This window comes from Balaenoptera borealis (assembly GCF_965194805.1).
Source record: "Balaenoptera borealis genome assembly, chromosome: 19".
Taxonomy (NCBI): domain Eukaryota; kingdom Metazoa; phylum Chordata; class Mammalia; order Artiodactyla; family Balaenopteridae; genus Balaenoptera; species Balaenoptera borealis.
In genome coordinates, this window is record NC_138878.1 from 29,999,068 (window position 1) to 30,017,038 (window position 17,971).

At 35.2% G+C, this 17,971-nt stretch overlaps 1 protein-coding gene across 4 annotated transcripts in view; it reads left to right on the top strand.

The window, feature by feature from the left end:
- RPGRIP1L (RPGRIP1 like) overlaps positions 1-17,971 on the top strand; it is a 103,306-nt gene that overhangs the window by 29,046 nt on the left and 56,289 nt on the right. For all 4 annotated transcript variants that reach the window (XM_082366610.1, XM_082366609.1, XM_082366611.1 and 1 more), the window contains exons 10-14: positions 5,501-5,640; positions 10,354-10,460; positions 10,679-10,729; positions 11,411-11,590; positions 12,108-12,225. In XM_082366610.1, the coding sequence (XP_082222736.1) occupies positions 5,501-5,640; positions 10,354-10,460; positions 10,679-10,729; positions 11,411-11,590; positions 12,108-12,225 (596 nt within the window). The remainder of the gene's footprint in view (positions 1-5,500; positions 5,641-10,353; positions 10,461-10,678; positions 10,730-11,410; positions 11,591-12,107; positions 12,226-17,971) is intronic.

The following is a 17,971-nucleotide window of genomic DNA, read 5'->3' on the forward strand; positions in this document are numbered from 1 at the left end:
AAAGCTGGGAAGTAGTAGAGATTGTATTTGAACCTCTTTTGGTCTCTCCAAGCCCTTGTTTCTTCTGCTGGGCTACCCAGCCTATTAGCTTCGTGTGATTCTGTTGGTGGAAAGCAAAGGTATTGGCTTACAATTTTTTCTATTTCTTAAAACGAAAAACACACGCATCTTTATCTTAAGATGAATTTTAAAGAGCTGCTTTACTTTTCTTTTTTTATCTGCTTCATAATTACGGTATTTTAAAAATTAATCCCTTCTGGTAATGTTAGAAACAGAATTCTACTCCACAGCGAAGTTTACTTAAATGATACAGATGTGTGTGTATTTTTAAGTCTTTTCAGTATATGATACTGATAAATGATAAATACAGGTTTACATGAAAGTAAATTTTATATATATTGAAATATATATGTTAGAGCTGATATTCAACAGTTGCTTCTAACTGATCATATTCGGAAACATCAGAAAATAGCCATCTGATCTACAGTTATACCTTTAACTTTTTAACCATGTTTTATGTTTGATGTGTTTTGCAAACTAAATTTACATTTTATAAATTAAACAAATTATACCAAAGAATGTAGGGAGAGGCTTTTATTTTGATTTACTTTGAAGAGATAACTAAATTAATGTTACGCATCATTCCAGCGGTATGTATCATGTATGTTGCTTATACTAATGTTGATTATCTTTGCACAGGGGCTCATTATATTAAGGGTTACCAATAGCGGGTTGAGACCTCAGTTAAAGTAACATCCTGTGCTCTCCAGCAAGGATAGACTGGCTAAACAGCTTTATGTGGAATTTGCCTTGCACCCCCTCACAGATCATTTGGCCTCAGTGCTTTGTTCTGGTCCCACTCTCATCAGCCCTGATTAATTTTACCTAAAGCATTTATTATACCTCCTATTTTATGGTATTTCTGTCTCTATAGAACAATGCATAGGTTTATAGTGATATATACCTAAGTAGTTAGTAGTTGTATGTTTGAAATTTTAAAATTTCATTATATGGAGAGATCATACCGCTACCATATTATATGGCAGAGAAAATAATGTTATCCCCATACCTTATAAATGAGGGAATTGAGACTCAAGAAAAATTAAGAGACTTGTACAGAGTCACACAGCGTTGCTGAGACTCCAGTACAGGACTAAAACCCATTTCTTTTGACTCTAAAACTTGAATTTTTTTTTCTCTGTGCCTATCTCTGATTTTAATTGCAATGGAAAATTGTATATGCAAAAGGGAAACATTCATGGAATAACAGGACTGTCACACATTTAGAAATTTTTATTGATTTCTATTTATCTTAACATCTTGTAATTTCAAGTAATTTAACAAGGTCTTAATACAGGAATATAAGTGCCATTTGGTCATTACTTATACATTTTCTACTTCCCCTCAGTTTGAGAATTTACTGAAAGTACTTTCTTGTAATAAAAAACATTAAACTTAGTTGGGAATAATGCATAAATGAAATTTTAAGAAAGACATGTTTTTCTCATATTTAGTTTATCACCATGAAACTTTATCTTTCCATATTAGAAGATGATCTAAGAGTGTAAATCTGACTTTGAAGGGTTTTTATTTTTAATGTTTTGCGCTTGAGCAACCTTTTTTTCCCTGTCACATTAAAAACAGACTTCATTATGCTGCTTACACTTGAATTTTGTGTGAGGTGTATGGAAGTAAATGTGTATAAATGAGTGTCAAAACATTTGTGTCAAAAAAAAATGTCACTTAGGTACAAAACCCAGCAAGCACATGTGATAGTAAATAGAGCTATAAAATTCTCTAATACAGTTTTTTAAATATATAATGTGTTTTCAGAAGCATAGTTGGAAAAACTCTACAAAAATCAACATCCTCCCCAAGATTCTTTACAGCTCTTGTATTTCATGGCAGTGTTATTCATCATTGCCAAATAACTAATGCTCATCACAAACTACATATATTCCCTGTTTGGTTAGTCATAGTGATAGCATGTTTTTAAAAGGAGAGCATTTGTTTGTTATTCAAAATTGGCTAGTTTTCAGGAGAAAAATGTGATGTGCAGATTGCATTCTCATCTTCCTTTTTCAAATGATATTTTGAATGTGTTTATTATTTGACATATGACATATTAGAGAATCATCTGGTAAGGTAAAATCTTCATGTTAGTATTTGGTATGAGCCTTTTTTAATATGTTATAGCATGTTTGATACTATGCCAAGAAATAAGTATAACTTTAAGAAATGTTCATTTAAAAAACTCAGAATAAAATTCTTGCAATTAAGTCTTTCTATTTGGTCAGAGAGAAATTCTATACTATAATATAGTACAGCTGGGTCCCATTTTTGAAGTTAGTATATAGTTTTAGGGTGATATAGCTGATGAATGCAATAGTCCTTCAACTATAATGTATATCGGTAACCTGGAAAACAGTAAAATGGAGGTTTCACCAACCCTGTGAAACCTCCCCACCTGTCCTCCTCCCCATCCCCCAATACCATCCAATTCAGATTCAGTCCATTTGAGTCTGAATCCAGAGACTCTTGTTAAAGGTGATTTTAAGGTATTAACTCCCTGAGAGACACTAATCTAATAACTATTTAAAAGAAGAGTTGGTCCAGTTTTTGAAGATGATATTAACTGTTTTAAGACTTGGATGATTCAGGTCTTTACAATGTGATAGTCATCTAATATCCAGAATTTCAGGGAGCACTGCTGACCCCCCGTAGACTCTCTGTGCTCCATTTCTGTAAAGCAGGGGTCCCCAACTCCCTATTAGGAACCAGGCCGCACAGCGGGAGGTGAGCGGCAGGGAGCGAGTGAATCTTCGTCTGCCGCCCCCCATCGCTTACATTACCACCTGAGCCATCCACCCCCCACCCCTGTCCGTGGAAAAATTGTCTTCCACGAAACCAGTCCCTGATGCCAGAGAGGTTGGGGACCGCTGCTGTAACACGAACACCTGTCCCCTACAACCTTCTAGGAGACATGAAAGCTCATATGATCCTAAATGAGCACTTCATGCTTCTCAGAAATCAAACTGAGTACATTTGGGGCATCGTTTTTCCTTTAGTAAGTGAAATATCCCCATGTTAATATGCATTTAATTTCCACTAGGCCTAACTAAAGTACCTACGGATTTCTTTATGGATGATTAGAGCTTATTCTTCCCTATCTCTCACATTAGGATACCCTTGAACATTGGAATAAAAGGAATTCTTTCCATAAGAAAAAAGACCTTAGGGTGGAGATGAATTCTTCATCTCTTTTTTTTATCTTATCACGTTGTTGATCAAGGGTGTGTATTTACAGTATGCTGACCCATGACTGCCAATGGACTGCCAATGGACATGCCAATGACCACAGGAACCAATGGGCATTCCACTGCAGATTGATATTTTATCACTCCAGCAACATAATGTAACAATGAAACGTGCACAAAGACCAACTATGATCCCCTCCTCAGTTGTCACTGTAGGCAATGTACAAAAACATTTTCATGAATAAAAGGTTCTCAAAGACTGTTCTCATATGCAGATTTAATCATGTACACAGCCTCTACAAAGAAAATGGAGCCAGATGTGGTTTACCATTTATAGTTACACAGATGGCTCCAAGCATAGAGGAATACAGTAAATTCAAAAGGAATTCCTCATGAAACTCCAGTGGAATGTAATCCTAAATTTAGAGGGAAGATAGCAGTGGACTAAATTCAGAGTGACTTATGCTGATTTACACTAGTATTTTGTGGGTTTGGAAAAACCAGGCTGCTAAATTGTTCTTAATTTAAACACATACAGCTTCTGATGTTTCTGCCAGATTAACTGTTGGTGATCTTTTTTGCTGGTACTAATGCTGCTGGAACACTACTGTTTCTAATTTTTAGCGGCTGATATAATGTATGGTTGTGCCTATTTCATCATGCTAATTTTTTTTCCGGGTAGTACATACTTTTAATAATAAGAGACACACACACACATGCATACACACATATACACTCACATGTATGTATATGTGTGTATGTGTTTGGTATATATACTTTGAAATATATTTGTTCTTTATCAAAAAATGAAAATGTAAGGGAATATTCTTTACTTCAGTATTTAAAGTACATATTTGGATTTCATTTAAACCTAGGTAACTCTGCCTTTGATAAAATTAGCTTAAAACATTGGTATACCAGATCCATGTATTTTTAAGGTTCCATACGTGAAATGAGAACACTGATCGAAGAAACAGATGTCATATTTAGAGAAACTTCTAGAATTCCATTTATTTTTAAGGTCATGTTATTTTAAATGCAATAAAAACATTCAGACTGTAAAATAAATACACAGTTTTTTGTTCTTTTGAAAGCTATGCCTCCCAGAAAAGTATCTCTTTTGGAATAAAACCTCAGACTAGCTGGGAGCAACATTAAGAGCAATTTTCAATAAGAAGTTTCTTTTCCATTTACTTCATCATGGGTACAAAACCAGATTTTGTAAATTTCTGGTTCCTTTACTGGGTTTAAAATAAGTAGAAGGGTCAGAGCTGCTGATAATTATTCAGTCATATCAAGCTTCACAGATAATAGTTTTCTGCTGAAATACAGATCAAGATCAGTTTTTCCAAAACCTGGCTATCACCTGGGGGAAACTATGAATCCCTGGGCCCCAGAATCTGCATTTTTTTAACCTAGCACCAGTGTTTCATGTAGGCCAGCATTTGGGAACCACTGGCCTAAACGAATGTTTACTGTATAGCTTCCGCATACCATTTAGTTATTTTTCAGCTGATTCTTCCAACATCCTGGGTCTGATCATTAGTAGATTTTCATGATAGTTTAAACTGCTACACTTTTATTGAGGAATAATAATTCTATCTACATCATTCTTATCAAGGTGTTCTTATTGGGTTTTCACCCCAGTCATGTGTTATGAGTAAAACCGTTTGTCCTTAGCCTATTGCTGTTTGCTTTTTAGGACAAAAACTGCATGATCATTGCTTCTTAATATCAGAATCGCTGTCTTATAATTCAAAACGCTATCATTTTGTGGCCAGTATTTTGTAAATATGTTATTATCACAGACTCTTTAAAAGTTTCAAATTCTGGAATTAAAGATCAGGTGGGGAGTCCCTTTTCTCTGTATTAGGGTTTATTCGTGGGGAGAATGGTTTTGTCCGATGTCTGCTGCTGAGGTTTGGAACTGTGGATTCCTCTGGAGTATGTACAGTATCTGAATTCCTTTACTAGTCCCACAAAAGCTGCACACTGCCAACTTTTCTGACTTTAGAGCTCTAAATTAAGGCCAGTTCCTTTGCTCATCCCACAAACTCTTTCATGTTCCCTAACCGCAGCCTGAGAAAGGCGCCTTGGTTTCAACAGCAGCAGACCAGCATATGTTTACTTAATTCCTAAGACATGATGACAGTGGTCTCTGTGCCACTAAAAGCTTTTCTCTTTATTATTTTCGGTTGGAGCTGATTTCCAAGCTCTCCTTGCCTGTCGCGTGTGTTTTGCAGTGCCTTCAGTGCTGCCCATGAAGAGCAATGGAAGCTAAAGGAACAGCAGCTGAAAGTACAGATTGCTCAACTCGAGACTGCCTTAAAATCCGATTTAGCAGACAAAACTGAAATCCTTGACAGATTAAAAACTGAAAGAGGTACATATAAAATGACTACTGACTTACTCGTTTCAGACATGCGTGTTATTCACTGTTATTCACTGACTTGATAAGTACTTATTACAGTGCCTGCTGTTTTGCCAGGCACCTTGCTGCGTACTAGGGACACAGCCTATATTAACAGTCATCCGCTTTTATGAGTTTATTGATTGCTCAAAACTTCCCTTTACTCAGCTTTAGCGTATATGCCAAAGGAATTATTTTTTCTCAGAGTTACTCTTGTTCAGGTTGTCTTTAATTTGTTTAATTTTCCTGAATTTATTCAAGAGTCAACAAGTGTTTATTAAGCAGCAGTATGTGCTAGGCACTATTCTAAGTTCTGGGGATACAGCAATGACTAAAACAAAGACCTGGTCCTCATGCAGCATAAATTCAAGAGGGAGAAACTGGCAGTAAGTAAATAAATATGCGATAACATCAGGTGGTGGCAGGTGCAGTGGAGGAAAAAAAAAGGCAGTGTAAGAGAGCCGAGGATGGCAGAAGTCTTGCTTGGCTGTTTTTGATCTGATAGTGAGATGGCTAATTCTGCTCTGTGACAGAGAACTTAAATAAAGAAGCCTTGTCAAGATGTCCCTGCTAAAATAATAATCATTAACAAGTTACATGTTATGATTCCCAGATCTCACCCTTCTTGTCTCACAGAAGGAAAATAATTATAATTAAAGTAGATGTCTGCTCTACTATATTATACACACATATACACACAAATGCACAATCAGGGAAGTGAATTAATTGCTCCAAGTGTTGCATCTGTTTGCTCAGCCAGTAGGTAAACCCAGCGATGTGATAATAAGGTTGCTCCTTTTGAACACTTGCAATTCAGTTGCATGAGAACATTTAAAAGTTTAATGCAGACTCAGTTAAAAAAACAATTACATATCTAGTCAGTACTCTCTATATTGATTTAGATCACAATGCCATATTTCGTTAACTCTAAAGATTTTTTTTCCCATTTTAATATCTCTGAAATTGGGAAGCACCTTATAGGTGATAAAATTTTTTAAATTATGGTGTAACTTTTTTTTATCATTTTAAGAAGTCTGAAATTGGAACACATCTTATAATCAATGGGGTCTTAATTGCAATGAAATATGTGTGCAGTATTTATTTACCAAGTGGTTTAAATGATGACAGACGGTTTATGAAATTTTCTCCAGAAGACTGTGAGTAGAATAAAATGATGACATGATTTCTGACTGGGTGGATATTTTAAAGTTTTTATGTCAAAGATTCTTAGTTCCTAACTTTAATATGTAGTGTTAAATACCTAACAGAGTGCTTTGTTTAGTAGTTGCTCAATAAATTCTTCCACTGAAGTGGAAGTGCTCTGTATTTCCTCTCTCTTTTCTTTCTTAAGGAAAGAGAAATGAAATAAACCTTTCTTGTTTCTGTGCTTTCTGTACTTCCCTAGATATCAAAAATTCCAAAACTCTTATCTTTACACATTTGAATTGGTCTCTGGTAAGAAACTCTTAAGAGGATAGAATCTTGGTGGTCTTTTATTTTTAAAACCTATTTATTACTGTTGGATTAATTCCGGGGGTTCTTTTCAGTCCCACAACCCTCAAGGTTATCACTATTAATATTTTTACATATGTCCTTCCAGAGTTGTTTCTATATGTATACATACAATTTTATAATGTGCTTTTTTATTTACTGTATTGTGAAATCGTTCCTTCAGTATAAATATAAATCCGCATCATCATCATTTATAATGGGTGTCATAGTTTTCCAGTGTGAGGATGTACCATAGATTGTTTAACAATCTTCTCTTGTTGAATTTTTAAATAGCTTCAGCTTTTTTAAGTACCCTGAACATCTTTCTACACAAATCTTTACACATTTATCTGATTATTTTCTTAAGAAAAATTGCTAGAACTGAATCTTTCTTTTTAATGCAACTGTTATTTTAGTTATTTTTGCTTGCATACCTGAAATTTACAGGTCTAATAATTTCAGTTTTTGTTTCTTTGTGAAAATGCTAAAATAGATTATAAGAAAAATAATACAGCCTTTAAACAATTTTTTCCAGGAAAATACTAAACAAAAAATTGAAGTTGTCTATTTAAGGAAATCTTTTAATATTTAGAAAGTTGCTTTTTTGTATTACAGATTTCAAAATTGTTTAATTTTACTTTGAAGTCTCTTCACACATTTACCTTTTCATGTATCAAGTGTTCTCTGCCAGAAGATGTTTCCCTGGCTTCTTGTAGTCATTCATCTAACTGGCAAATTATTTTTAGAGAATACTCACCTCTTTATTCAAGGTACAAATTAGTTTCAGATTGTGCGAATATGTGGGGGAAGGATATGTAAATGCAGTTTGCATTTGGTTAATGCTTAAATTAACTGCATGTGTTTAAGGGCCTGCTTTTGAAAGTTCCTTTCTATCTTTAGCTGAAATGCATAATTCAGCATAATGCATATGGTTATATTGATCACAGCTGAAGATATTAGCACAAAGGAGCTCTGAAAATTGTTTAGTTGAATTGTTCTCTGCACTCTGCTTATTAATGGTGTGCTTGAAGAACATAATTTTAAAAGAGTGAAATGCTATCTCATTTGAATAAAATGCTGTTTAGCTTAACCTGCTTTTTGTCAAATCATAAGGTAAGGAGGTTATTTTTCATCTTGTACAGGGTGCTTTGATTTTTCATATTATAATTCAGCAAGTCTGTTTCCTCTTTGAACTATAATGTCTCCATACTTTTTAAAGTCCCAGGAGTGACATCCCCAGTAAACAGTTTAAGAAAGGAGAAATGTAGTAGATAATTCTACATAATATTCAGTAGAGAGAAAGTTACTGGTGCTCAGTAATATCTTCTCCCACTAATAAGTTATTTTCCCACTAATAAAGCCCTGGTTTTAAAAATACCAGTTAAGTGGGAACATAGCTGTTGAACGAAAAATCAGAAAAGGAAGAAATATTTGAGTAAGTTTATTTATACCAGTAGCGTATTATTCTCAGGACCCTGCTCTGAAAAATTGAAAACATAGAAGACAGCATAGGAATAATATACACTGCGTCTGGCTGAAGATGGAACGGTCACGTCCTTACACTTTTGGTTCCCCTCAGAACCCCTAAAAGTTTCACTAGCCAGAGAAGGAAATTACATTATCCTCAGGACCTTGGTTTTACTTCTTGCTGACTACATTCACCTCCTTTTTTGTTACCTAGTCATTCTATCTGGATGTTGTTTTAACCTAATCAACATCAAATAAAGGGTTCCACGTTCTTACTCTACTCTCTAACCAAAAGAGCAAGTTTATCTCATAAGAATTCATATTTATTATTAATCCTAATTTTTAGTTTAGAGATAAATGTTTGATCTTTCCCTTAAAAATTTCCAAATATTGTTCACATTTGGAAATTCTTTCATTTAATTCACTGAATATTAGTAATTTGTACTCTAGGATAACCTTCTAACCTCTTATCAATAAGAAAAATATTTACATATTTGATATTAAAATGGCTCTACATACCCTAGGGTAACTTTTTTTTTTTTTTTTTTTTTTAACTTTTTAGTTTGCCAGAAGTATGTTATATTAAAACTATTCAAATTTAGTTCATTTCTTCTTAACTGTGTAATTTACAGTTTTTACTTACATATAGCATTTATGGCTTGGGAACACAAAGCTTTATAAAAGTCAGAAACATATTTTTGTATAAAATGCAGTCAGTGTGCAAATGTATTCATGTAAAGAATTCTTGGCAAATACGTTGATTTCCCTTTTTTTAAGAAAAGGAATGATGATCATAAATCTTTGTGAGCACGATGAAATTAGTAGAGACACTTTGGATAACATGGTTTAGAGTCAGTCCACAGGGAGCCAACAAAGGAGAATACTTGACCACCACAACGAACTCTAGTAAAGAAGTACACTTAAGAACATAGGACTAAAGAGTAGATTTCTTAGCTAGCTATTATGCTTTCTTTTTTTTCAGTTAAGCATGTTTAATGCAGAGAGTGAAAAACTAGTCTCTCTATGGATTTGCCATCTTCTGTAGCTCTACCCTATACGCCTGCTTGTGGGTCATGGCAAGTGAGCACATAGGCAAACGTAACCTATCTCCATTCCTAATTTATAGTGTGAACTCTGAATAAAGAACACACATGAATTATTATTGATACTACCATGCACTGGTTGAGAATCCATTTCTCCTCTCTTAACAGATTTATTAAAAATGGGGTTGATTATAATTCCATAATTCCAGAGTTATTATCAGAGAAATTATCTTGTTTTAATAAAAAGACTTTATGCTGAATTAGGAAAAGATAACTCAAGGAAGTCAATTAGAAAAAACTAAAAGAGAAAAATTTTTTTTGCATGCCTTTCAGGACCCTTAATAAGTAAGTAAAAATCATAGATTTAGAAGCATATTTTCTTAGGTATTTTAGATAGAATGTTCCTTTGAAGTTCCAGAGGCCACAATTTCCTTACATTAATACTGTGAAACTAAGTCCTAAGTTTTTGATAAGCAAGTGAATCATATGGTAGACACATGATAGTGTTCATTTGTTCCTCATTTCCCCACTGCCTTAGTCTAAGGTGCTAGCTCAGTTTCCTCTCTGGCCAGAACAATGCTAGCTAGATCGAGCTTGCTGTGTATCATGAATTAAGTCAATTTAAAATGTGTTCTTATACCTCATTCTCACTTACCTTTCAAATTGTGTCTACTTCATTTTTAAGACCAAAATGAGAAAATCATTCAAGAAAATAGAGAACTACAGTTACAGTACCTGGAACAAAAGCAACAACTTGATGAACTTAAAAACCGCATGAAGTTTTACAACCAGGTGAACTATTTTCTTATTTAGGAAACGAACTCCAGATTTTTATCTAAATATTTTATACGTAAAGAAAACACTATACCACAAAGCAAAGGAATACAAATAGATAACTTAGTTTATTAATTCATGGTATCTTGCAGTTTATGTTCCATGAGGGTAATCTACATAGTTGGAATGTCTCTTGCACTTTCCATTGTGAGCTTTTACTTATCTGTCTTTTGCAGGAGAGTGATATTAATGCTGATGAATTGAGTGAAGCTCTCCTGCTTATAAAGGTAACTTTCTAAACTTCATCATGAATTTCAGGTCTACATATAACTGTTTCAGCATAATGATGACCCTTATCTGTAACCTTTATACTTGGAGAATGAATTATTCAGGAAAAGTGGTCAGGTGACATTTAGTTACAGCATATACATATTTCATAATGACATCAAAATTACATTAAAGTAGACCTCAAAAACTCTTATTTAAAGCACTTTCCCCAACTATAACAAACATTTTACTTTTATATGCCCCACTATAAAACTAGCCAGCAATTTTCTGTCCTAAGAGACCTTGGTGCACCCTATTATCTTAAGTAAAATATTGAATTATATATGTCACCAGAAGATATTTTCCAGTTCTAGAATATTCTGTTATTTACAAGAAGACACAGAAAGTACATTTCTTTCCTTTTAGATCATCATGGTATAGATTTTAATCAAATGAAGACTAGAAATAATCGTACATGATTCTTTTTTACTTCGTGAAGTAATAAACTGTTTTTTTATTTCTCTGTAATTGTCCCAAATGTCTATCCAAATATGTATTCTATATCAGGACTGCTTTATTCCTAATGGAAGATGGAAATATATCTGTTTTCAATTAATGATTGTTTCTTACTATATCCATATTAATTCACAGTTACATTTTAGAAACTCTTGTTTTGGTAATAAAATATGTTTTTGTTTTAGGCTCAAAAATCACAAAAAAATGGAGACCTTTCTTTTTTAGAGAAAGTAGACAGTAAAATTAATAAAGATCTAGAACGCTCCATGAAAGAGCTGCAAGCAACTCATGCAGAAACAGTGCAAGAGCTTGAAAAGACAAGAAACATGCTAATTATGCAACATAAAATTAATAAAGATTATCAGGTAATATAATACACTAAATCGGGAGGATAGGTTTCCCATAATATTCTACTGATGATTTACATTTCAAAGCAGTATCATGTATTAGCGTCTGTTATAATCTATTATCATGTGTTACCACATGCCTGGAATTTAGCCTTGTACCTAGATACTCCCGACTAACGAGTTCTAAAACAAGTAATTTTTTCAGTGCCTGGTTTTAGAGAATGAATCATGGCGACGTATTCACCAACGCCGGCACGCTCTGCAGTTGGTCCTGCCACAGCCGCCTGTTATATTAGCTTCTAACAAATGGGGCACCACTCCTTAAAAGGGACCCAGAGTTTTGTGGGTTTTACTCCTGGTTAATGAACACTGCCAAGCATAATTTTCTAAACTGTAAGCTCTTTGAAGTCAGGAAACAACGGCTTATAGCTCCCGGTATCCCCAGGATCTAAAAAATGCTTGAATCATAGTTGCTTTAACAAATGACAATGGAACAAATCCTGAGTAATGAAACTTGTTATCTCTATTTTTTTAGATGGAAGTTGAGGCAGTGACCCAGAAGATGGAAAATTTGCAGCAAGATTATGAACTCAGAGTGGAACAGTATGTCCACCTTCTTGATATCAGGGCTGCACGCATCCAGAAACTAGAAGGTACAACGTGCACAATTCTTTGTCCACAGTAACTAGAGAAGTGGATTTTTACAACAGTTGAAAATGTCATCCAAATGTACACTCACACTTTCTTTTTGCTCTTTTTTTTCCCAGTTTATTAACTATAATAATAATTTATCAGAAAGGCTGTTTTTATCTGATACTTTTCTACTCAAGAATTTTTAGTAATTCACTACTGCTTTTTGAATTCGGTGTTGCAGGCAAGATTTCAAAGTACTTCATGAAGTACCACAGACTAAATTTAACCACATCATTTCTAATTTCTCTGCTAAGCAAGCTAGGCATCTCAGCCAAACAAGTCTGCTTGCTCTTTGTCAGATTCATCTTGTTCAGTCCCACCACCAGGGCTTTGTCTGCTCCATCTGAACCTCCTTTCTACTCTGACTCCAAGATATACCCTTCCCTGCTTCAAAATCTAACTAAATGCATGCCCATGCCAGAAAGCTGGCTCCAATTACTGCTAGCCACCCCTCTACTTGAAATGCCCTTACAGTGGTTTTCAGACTTTAGCAAGTAAGAAAATTACATGGGGAACTTGTTTCAAAGGTAGCTTCCTGGGCCCTACCCCTGGAGATCTTGGGGTCTCTGATTCTATATATTTAGAAATAATTCCAAGCAATTCAGATGCAGGTGTAAGACTGTACTTTGAAAAACACTGCCTCAGCACTTGCCACTTTTACTCTCATGTACTCAAAAAATATGTTTAGGGATTGTATTATGTAAGTGTTCTTCACCGGTGCAGTTTTGCATATTCTCTATGACTGCAACATAGTAAGTTCTACAGTGATAAGTACTTTGTCTCTCTTTCATGTTCCCTGCCATACAGTACTTAAATTCAGTGATCTATGCCAGCAGTAATTTTACTCTCCTAAAGATCACTGAGAATCCAAAAGCCCTTATGTTTATATGGGTTATATTCATGATATTTATCATATTAGAAATTAAAAATGAGAAATTTAAAAAATATTTGGCATGCTAAAATAATAATAATTAACCCATTACATGTTAACATAAATTACAGTTTTATTTTTTAATAGGTATATTTTCCATACCAAAGAAGTAGACAAGCGACATGGTTTTAAATTTGTTTAATTGTTTAACATTTTTGCAAATCTTTTCAGCATCTGTCTTAATAGAAAACAGCTGGGTTTTTATATCTGCTTCTGCAGTCAATCTGTTATGATATCACACATCACATAGATTCTGGGAAACTCTATTATACACTTGTAAGAGACTAAGAATGAAAAAGGCCAATAACATCTTAGTATTATTTTTAAAATAGTTTTAAACTCACAGACCTCCAGAACAGTCTCAGGGACCCTCAGGGGTTCCCAGACCACACTCTGAGAACCACTACTCTAAGTAGAAGGGTTCAGTAACTATCTTCATCTGACTGAACAGGGTTTTCCAAAGCCAAAGAGCAGTGTGTCCCTTTTATCTCAAGTAGTACTCAATAAAAATTCACTTAATGAAATTTTCCTGAATAACAGGGAGGTCACATAGTTTGAGATTTTCATTCCTTTCAAGCCTCACTAGGTCTTTACCAATATATTTTATCTGTGTGCTAAATTCATTGATTGATTCCATAAACATGCTCAAGTTCCTAATGTATCCTAAGCAAAGTGCTAGGCAGTGAGAATACAAACAGGGAAAAAGCTCGGGCTTTTTCCTCCAGGAACTTATAAGTTGTGAACAAGTAAGTAGACAGTTATACTTTACTGTGAAGAGTGTGAAGTTAGAAAAATGCAAAAGCTACCAAGGAAACACTGAGGAGAGAATGCCTATTTATACCTGAAGATTCAGGGAGGACCCTACACAGTAGGTTTGGAGGCTTTAAAGATGACAGAATTCACCACTAAGTAAAAACAATGAAAGGCTTTCCAGGAAGTAGATGAAGCAGGTAAAAATGCCCTAAATGTGAAGCACTGCCATTCATTTGAGAAAATGCATGTGGATCTGTCTATTTGGAACTCAGGATTATTAAATGGAGAAGAACCTGGGTTTAAGGCTGGTAAGAACCAAATCCTGAAGACCCCGTTTGCCACCCTGATGAGTCTGAACCTTATTAACCTAGAGAAGCACCAAGGAATTTTTTAGGTAGGGAGTAGTACACCCAGAACTTCATTTTGGAGATTATGCTATAGGTATTGGGAAGAATGAGTAAAATTTGAAGGAAGGAAGGAATTGGGTTCCCTTAATAATCTGGGTAATAAACACTGAGGGTGTAAGTAAGGTAGCATCAGTGGAGATGCAGAGGACACGGACAAATTTGCTAAAGACTTAGGAAATATTTTTGAATAGCAGTGACCCTACAGATGTGGGGAGAGTAAAAAAAAAAAAAAAAAAAGAGGAACCTAGGATGACACTGTGATATCTAGCTTAGGCAGCTGGATGAAGGCTAACATCATCACTTGAAATTCAAGGTACAGAAATAACTAGAAGACAATATGAGCCATTCTGCTTTGGGTATATTGAGTTTGTTGTGCCTAGGGGATATCTAGATAGAGGGCTCAGCAAGCCACTAGATGTGTGGATCTGGAATTGTGGAAAGAAATCTGAATTAAAAATAGAAATATGAGCGTCTTCAGTATATTGATAGTAACAGAAGTCATAAAAGGGGTTATGATCACTAATTATTAGAGAAATGCAAATCAAAACTACAATGAGAAACCACCTCACACCGATCAGAATGGCCATAATTAAAAAGTCTACAGATAACAAACGCTGGAGAGAGGGTGTGGAGAAAAGGGACCCCGTGTACACTGTTGGTGGGAATGTATGTTGGTGCAGCCACTATGGAAAATAGTATGGAGTTTCCTCACAAAACTAAAAACAGAACTACCATATGATCCAGCAGTCCCACTCCTGGGCATATACCTGGACAAAACTATAATTCGAAAAGGTACCTGCACCCCTATGTTCATAGCAGCACTGTTCACAATAGCCAAAACATGGAAACAACCTAAATGTCCATCAACAGATGAATGGATAAAGAGGATGTGGTACATATATACCGTGGAATACTACTCATCCTTAAAAAAGGATGAAATAATGCCACTTGCAGCAACATGGATGCAACTAGAGAATATCACACTAAGTGAAGTAAGTCTGAAAGAGAAAGACAAATACCATATGATATCACTTACACCTGGAGTCTAAAATATGACACAAATTAACCTATCTACAAAACAGAAACAGACTCACAGGCATAGAGAACAGATTTGTGGTTGCCAAGGGGGACGGGGAGAGGGAGAGGGATGGACTGGGAGTTGGGGGTTAGTAGATGCAAACTATTACATTTAGAATGGACAAACAACAAGGTCCTAATGTGTAGCCCAAGAAGCTATATCCAATCTCCTGGGATAAATCATAATGGAAAAGAATATTTTAAAAAGAATGTATATATGTATATAACTGAGTCACTTTTCTGTACAGCATAAATTAGCACAACATTGTAAATCAGCTATATTTCAAATAAATAAAAGGGGGTGTGACTACTCATGAGAATATGTAGACTAAAAAGAGGATAAAAACAGAACCCCAGCAAACTAGCAGAGAAAGAGAAACCCTTAAAGAATAAGAGAGGTAGGAGGAGAAGCAGGGCAGACGATGACATGAAAGCTCACAAAAGTTCACAAAAGAGGATGTGGTCATCAGTGTCAATTAAGCAAAGAACTCAAATAACACAAGGACCATTCAATCTAGAAACTGGTTAGTTATCGGTGACCTTTTCTAGAGTAGCTTCACGAGAAAAATAAGGCAGATGCTTTTTGCAGGAAGTTGAAGAGTCTGTTAGATGAGGAATTGTAGACACAAGTATACATTACTCTTTTTAGAAATTTGGATGTAACATGGCGAGGGAAATGTGTATCTAGAAAGAGATACATCTTTTTATTTTTTATTGAAACATAGTTGATTTACATTATTAGTTTCAGGTGTACAGCATAGTCATTCAGTATTTTTATAGATTATACTCCATTATAAGTTATTACAAGATAATGGCTCTAACTCACTGTGCTATACAATATATCCTTGTTGTTTATCTATTTTGTATATAGTAGTTTGTATCTGTTAATCCCATACTCCTAATTTGTCCCTCCTCTTCCTTCTCCCCTTTGGTAACCACAAGTTTGTTTTCTGTATCTGTGAGTCTGTTTCTGTTTTACTTGTACATTCATTTGTATCGTTTTTAGATTCCACATATAAGTGATATCATACACTATGTGCTTTCTCTGACTTACTTCACTAAGTATAATATTCTCTAGGTCCATCCACGTTGCTGCAAATGGCAGAATTTCATTCTTTTTTATGGCTGAGTAATATTCCATTTTGTATTACACCACATCTTCTTTATCCATTCATCTGTTGATGGGCACTTGGGTTGCTTCCATGTCTTGGCTATTGTAAATAGTGCTGCTGTGAACGTTGGGGTGCGTGTATCTTTTTGAATTAGTGTTTTCATTTTTTTCTGGGTATATACCCAGGAATGGAATTGCTGGATTATATGGTAGTTTTATTTTTAATTTTTTGAGGAACCTTCATACTGTTTTCCACAGTGGCTGAACCAGTTTATATTTCCACCGACAGTGCACAAGGGTTCCCTTTTCTCCACATCCTCTCCAACATTTGTTGTTTGTAGACTTTTTTTTTTTAATTTATTTATTTATGGCTGTGTTGGGTCTTCGTTTCTGTGCAAGGGCTTTCTCTAGTTGTGGCAAGCGGGGGCCACTCTTCATCGCGGTGCGCGGGCCTCTCACTATCGTGGCCTCTCTTGTTGCGGAGCACAGGCTCCAGAGCGCAGGCTCAGTAATTATGGCTCACGGGCCCAGTTGCTCTGTGGCATGTGGGATCTTCCCAGACCAGGGCTCGAACCCGTGCCCCCTGCATTGGCAGGCAGACTCTCAACCACCGTGCCACCAGGGAAGCCCCTGTTTGTAGACTTTTTGATGACAGTCATTCCAACAGGTGTGAGGTGATATCTCATTGTGGGTTTCACTTGCATTTCTCTAATAATTAGCAATGTTGAGCATCTTTTCATGTGCCTGTCAGCCATCTGTATGTCTTCTTTGGAGAAATGTCTATTCAGGTCTTCTGCCCATTTTTCGACTGAGTTTTTTGTTTTGTCGATACTGGGTTGTATGAGCTGTTTATGTATTTTGGATATTAACCCGTTGTCGGTCGCATCATTTGCAAATAGTTTCTCCCATTCAGTAGGTTGTCTTTTCATTTTGTCAATAGTTTCCTTTGCTGTGCAAAAGCTTTTAAGTTTAATTAGGTCCAATTCGTTTAGTTTTGCTTTTACTTCTTGCCTTAGGAGACAGATCTAAAAAAAATATTGCTACAACTTATGTTAAAGAGTGTTCTGCCTCTGTTCTCTTCTAGGAGTTTTATAGTTTTGGGTCTTACATTTATGTCTTTAAACCATTTTGAGTTTATTTTTCTATATGGTGTGAGGGAATGTTCTAATCTATAAAGAGATATATCTTTTTTCAAAGCAGCTTCTTAGAAGTATAATGAACACATTTTAAATTGCACTATTTAAAGTGCACAATTTGGTGAGTTTGGGCCTATGTATACACCTGTGAAACCATCACCATAATCAAGATAACCAATATATCCATCATTCCCCAAAAGTAGAAAAATATATATTTTAATAAGCTGAAGGGAAGGAGCTAGTGGAAAGAGGAATTGACTTTATAGGAGAGAAGATAATAGAGCAGAGGCA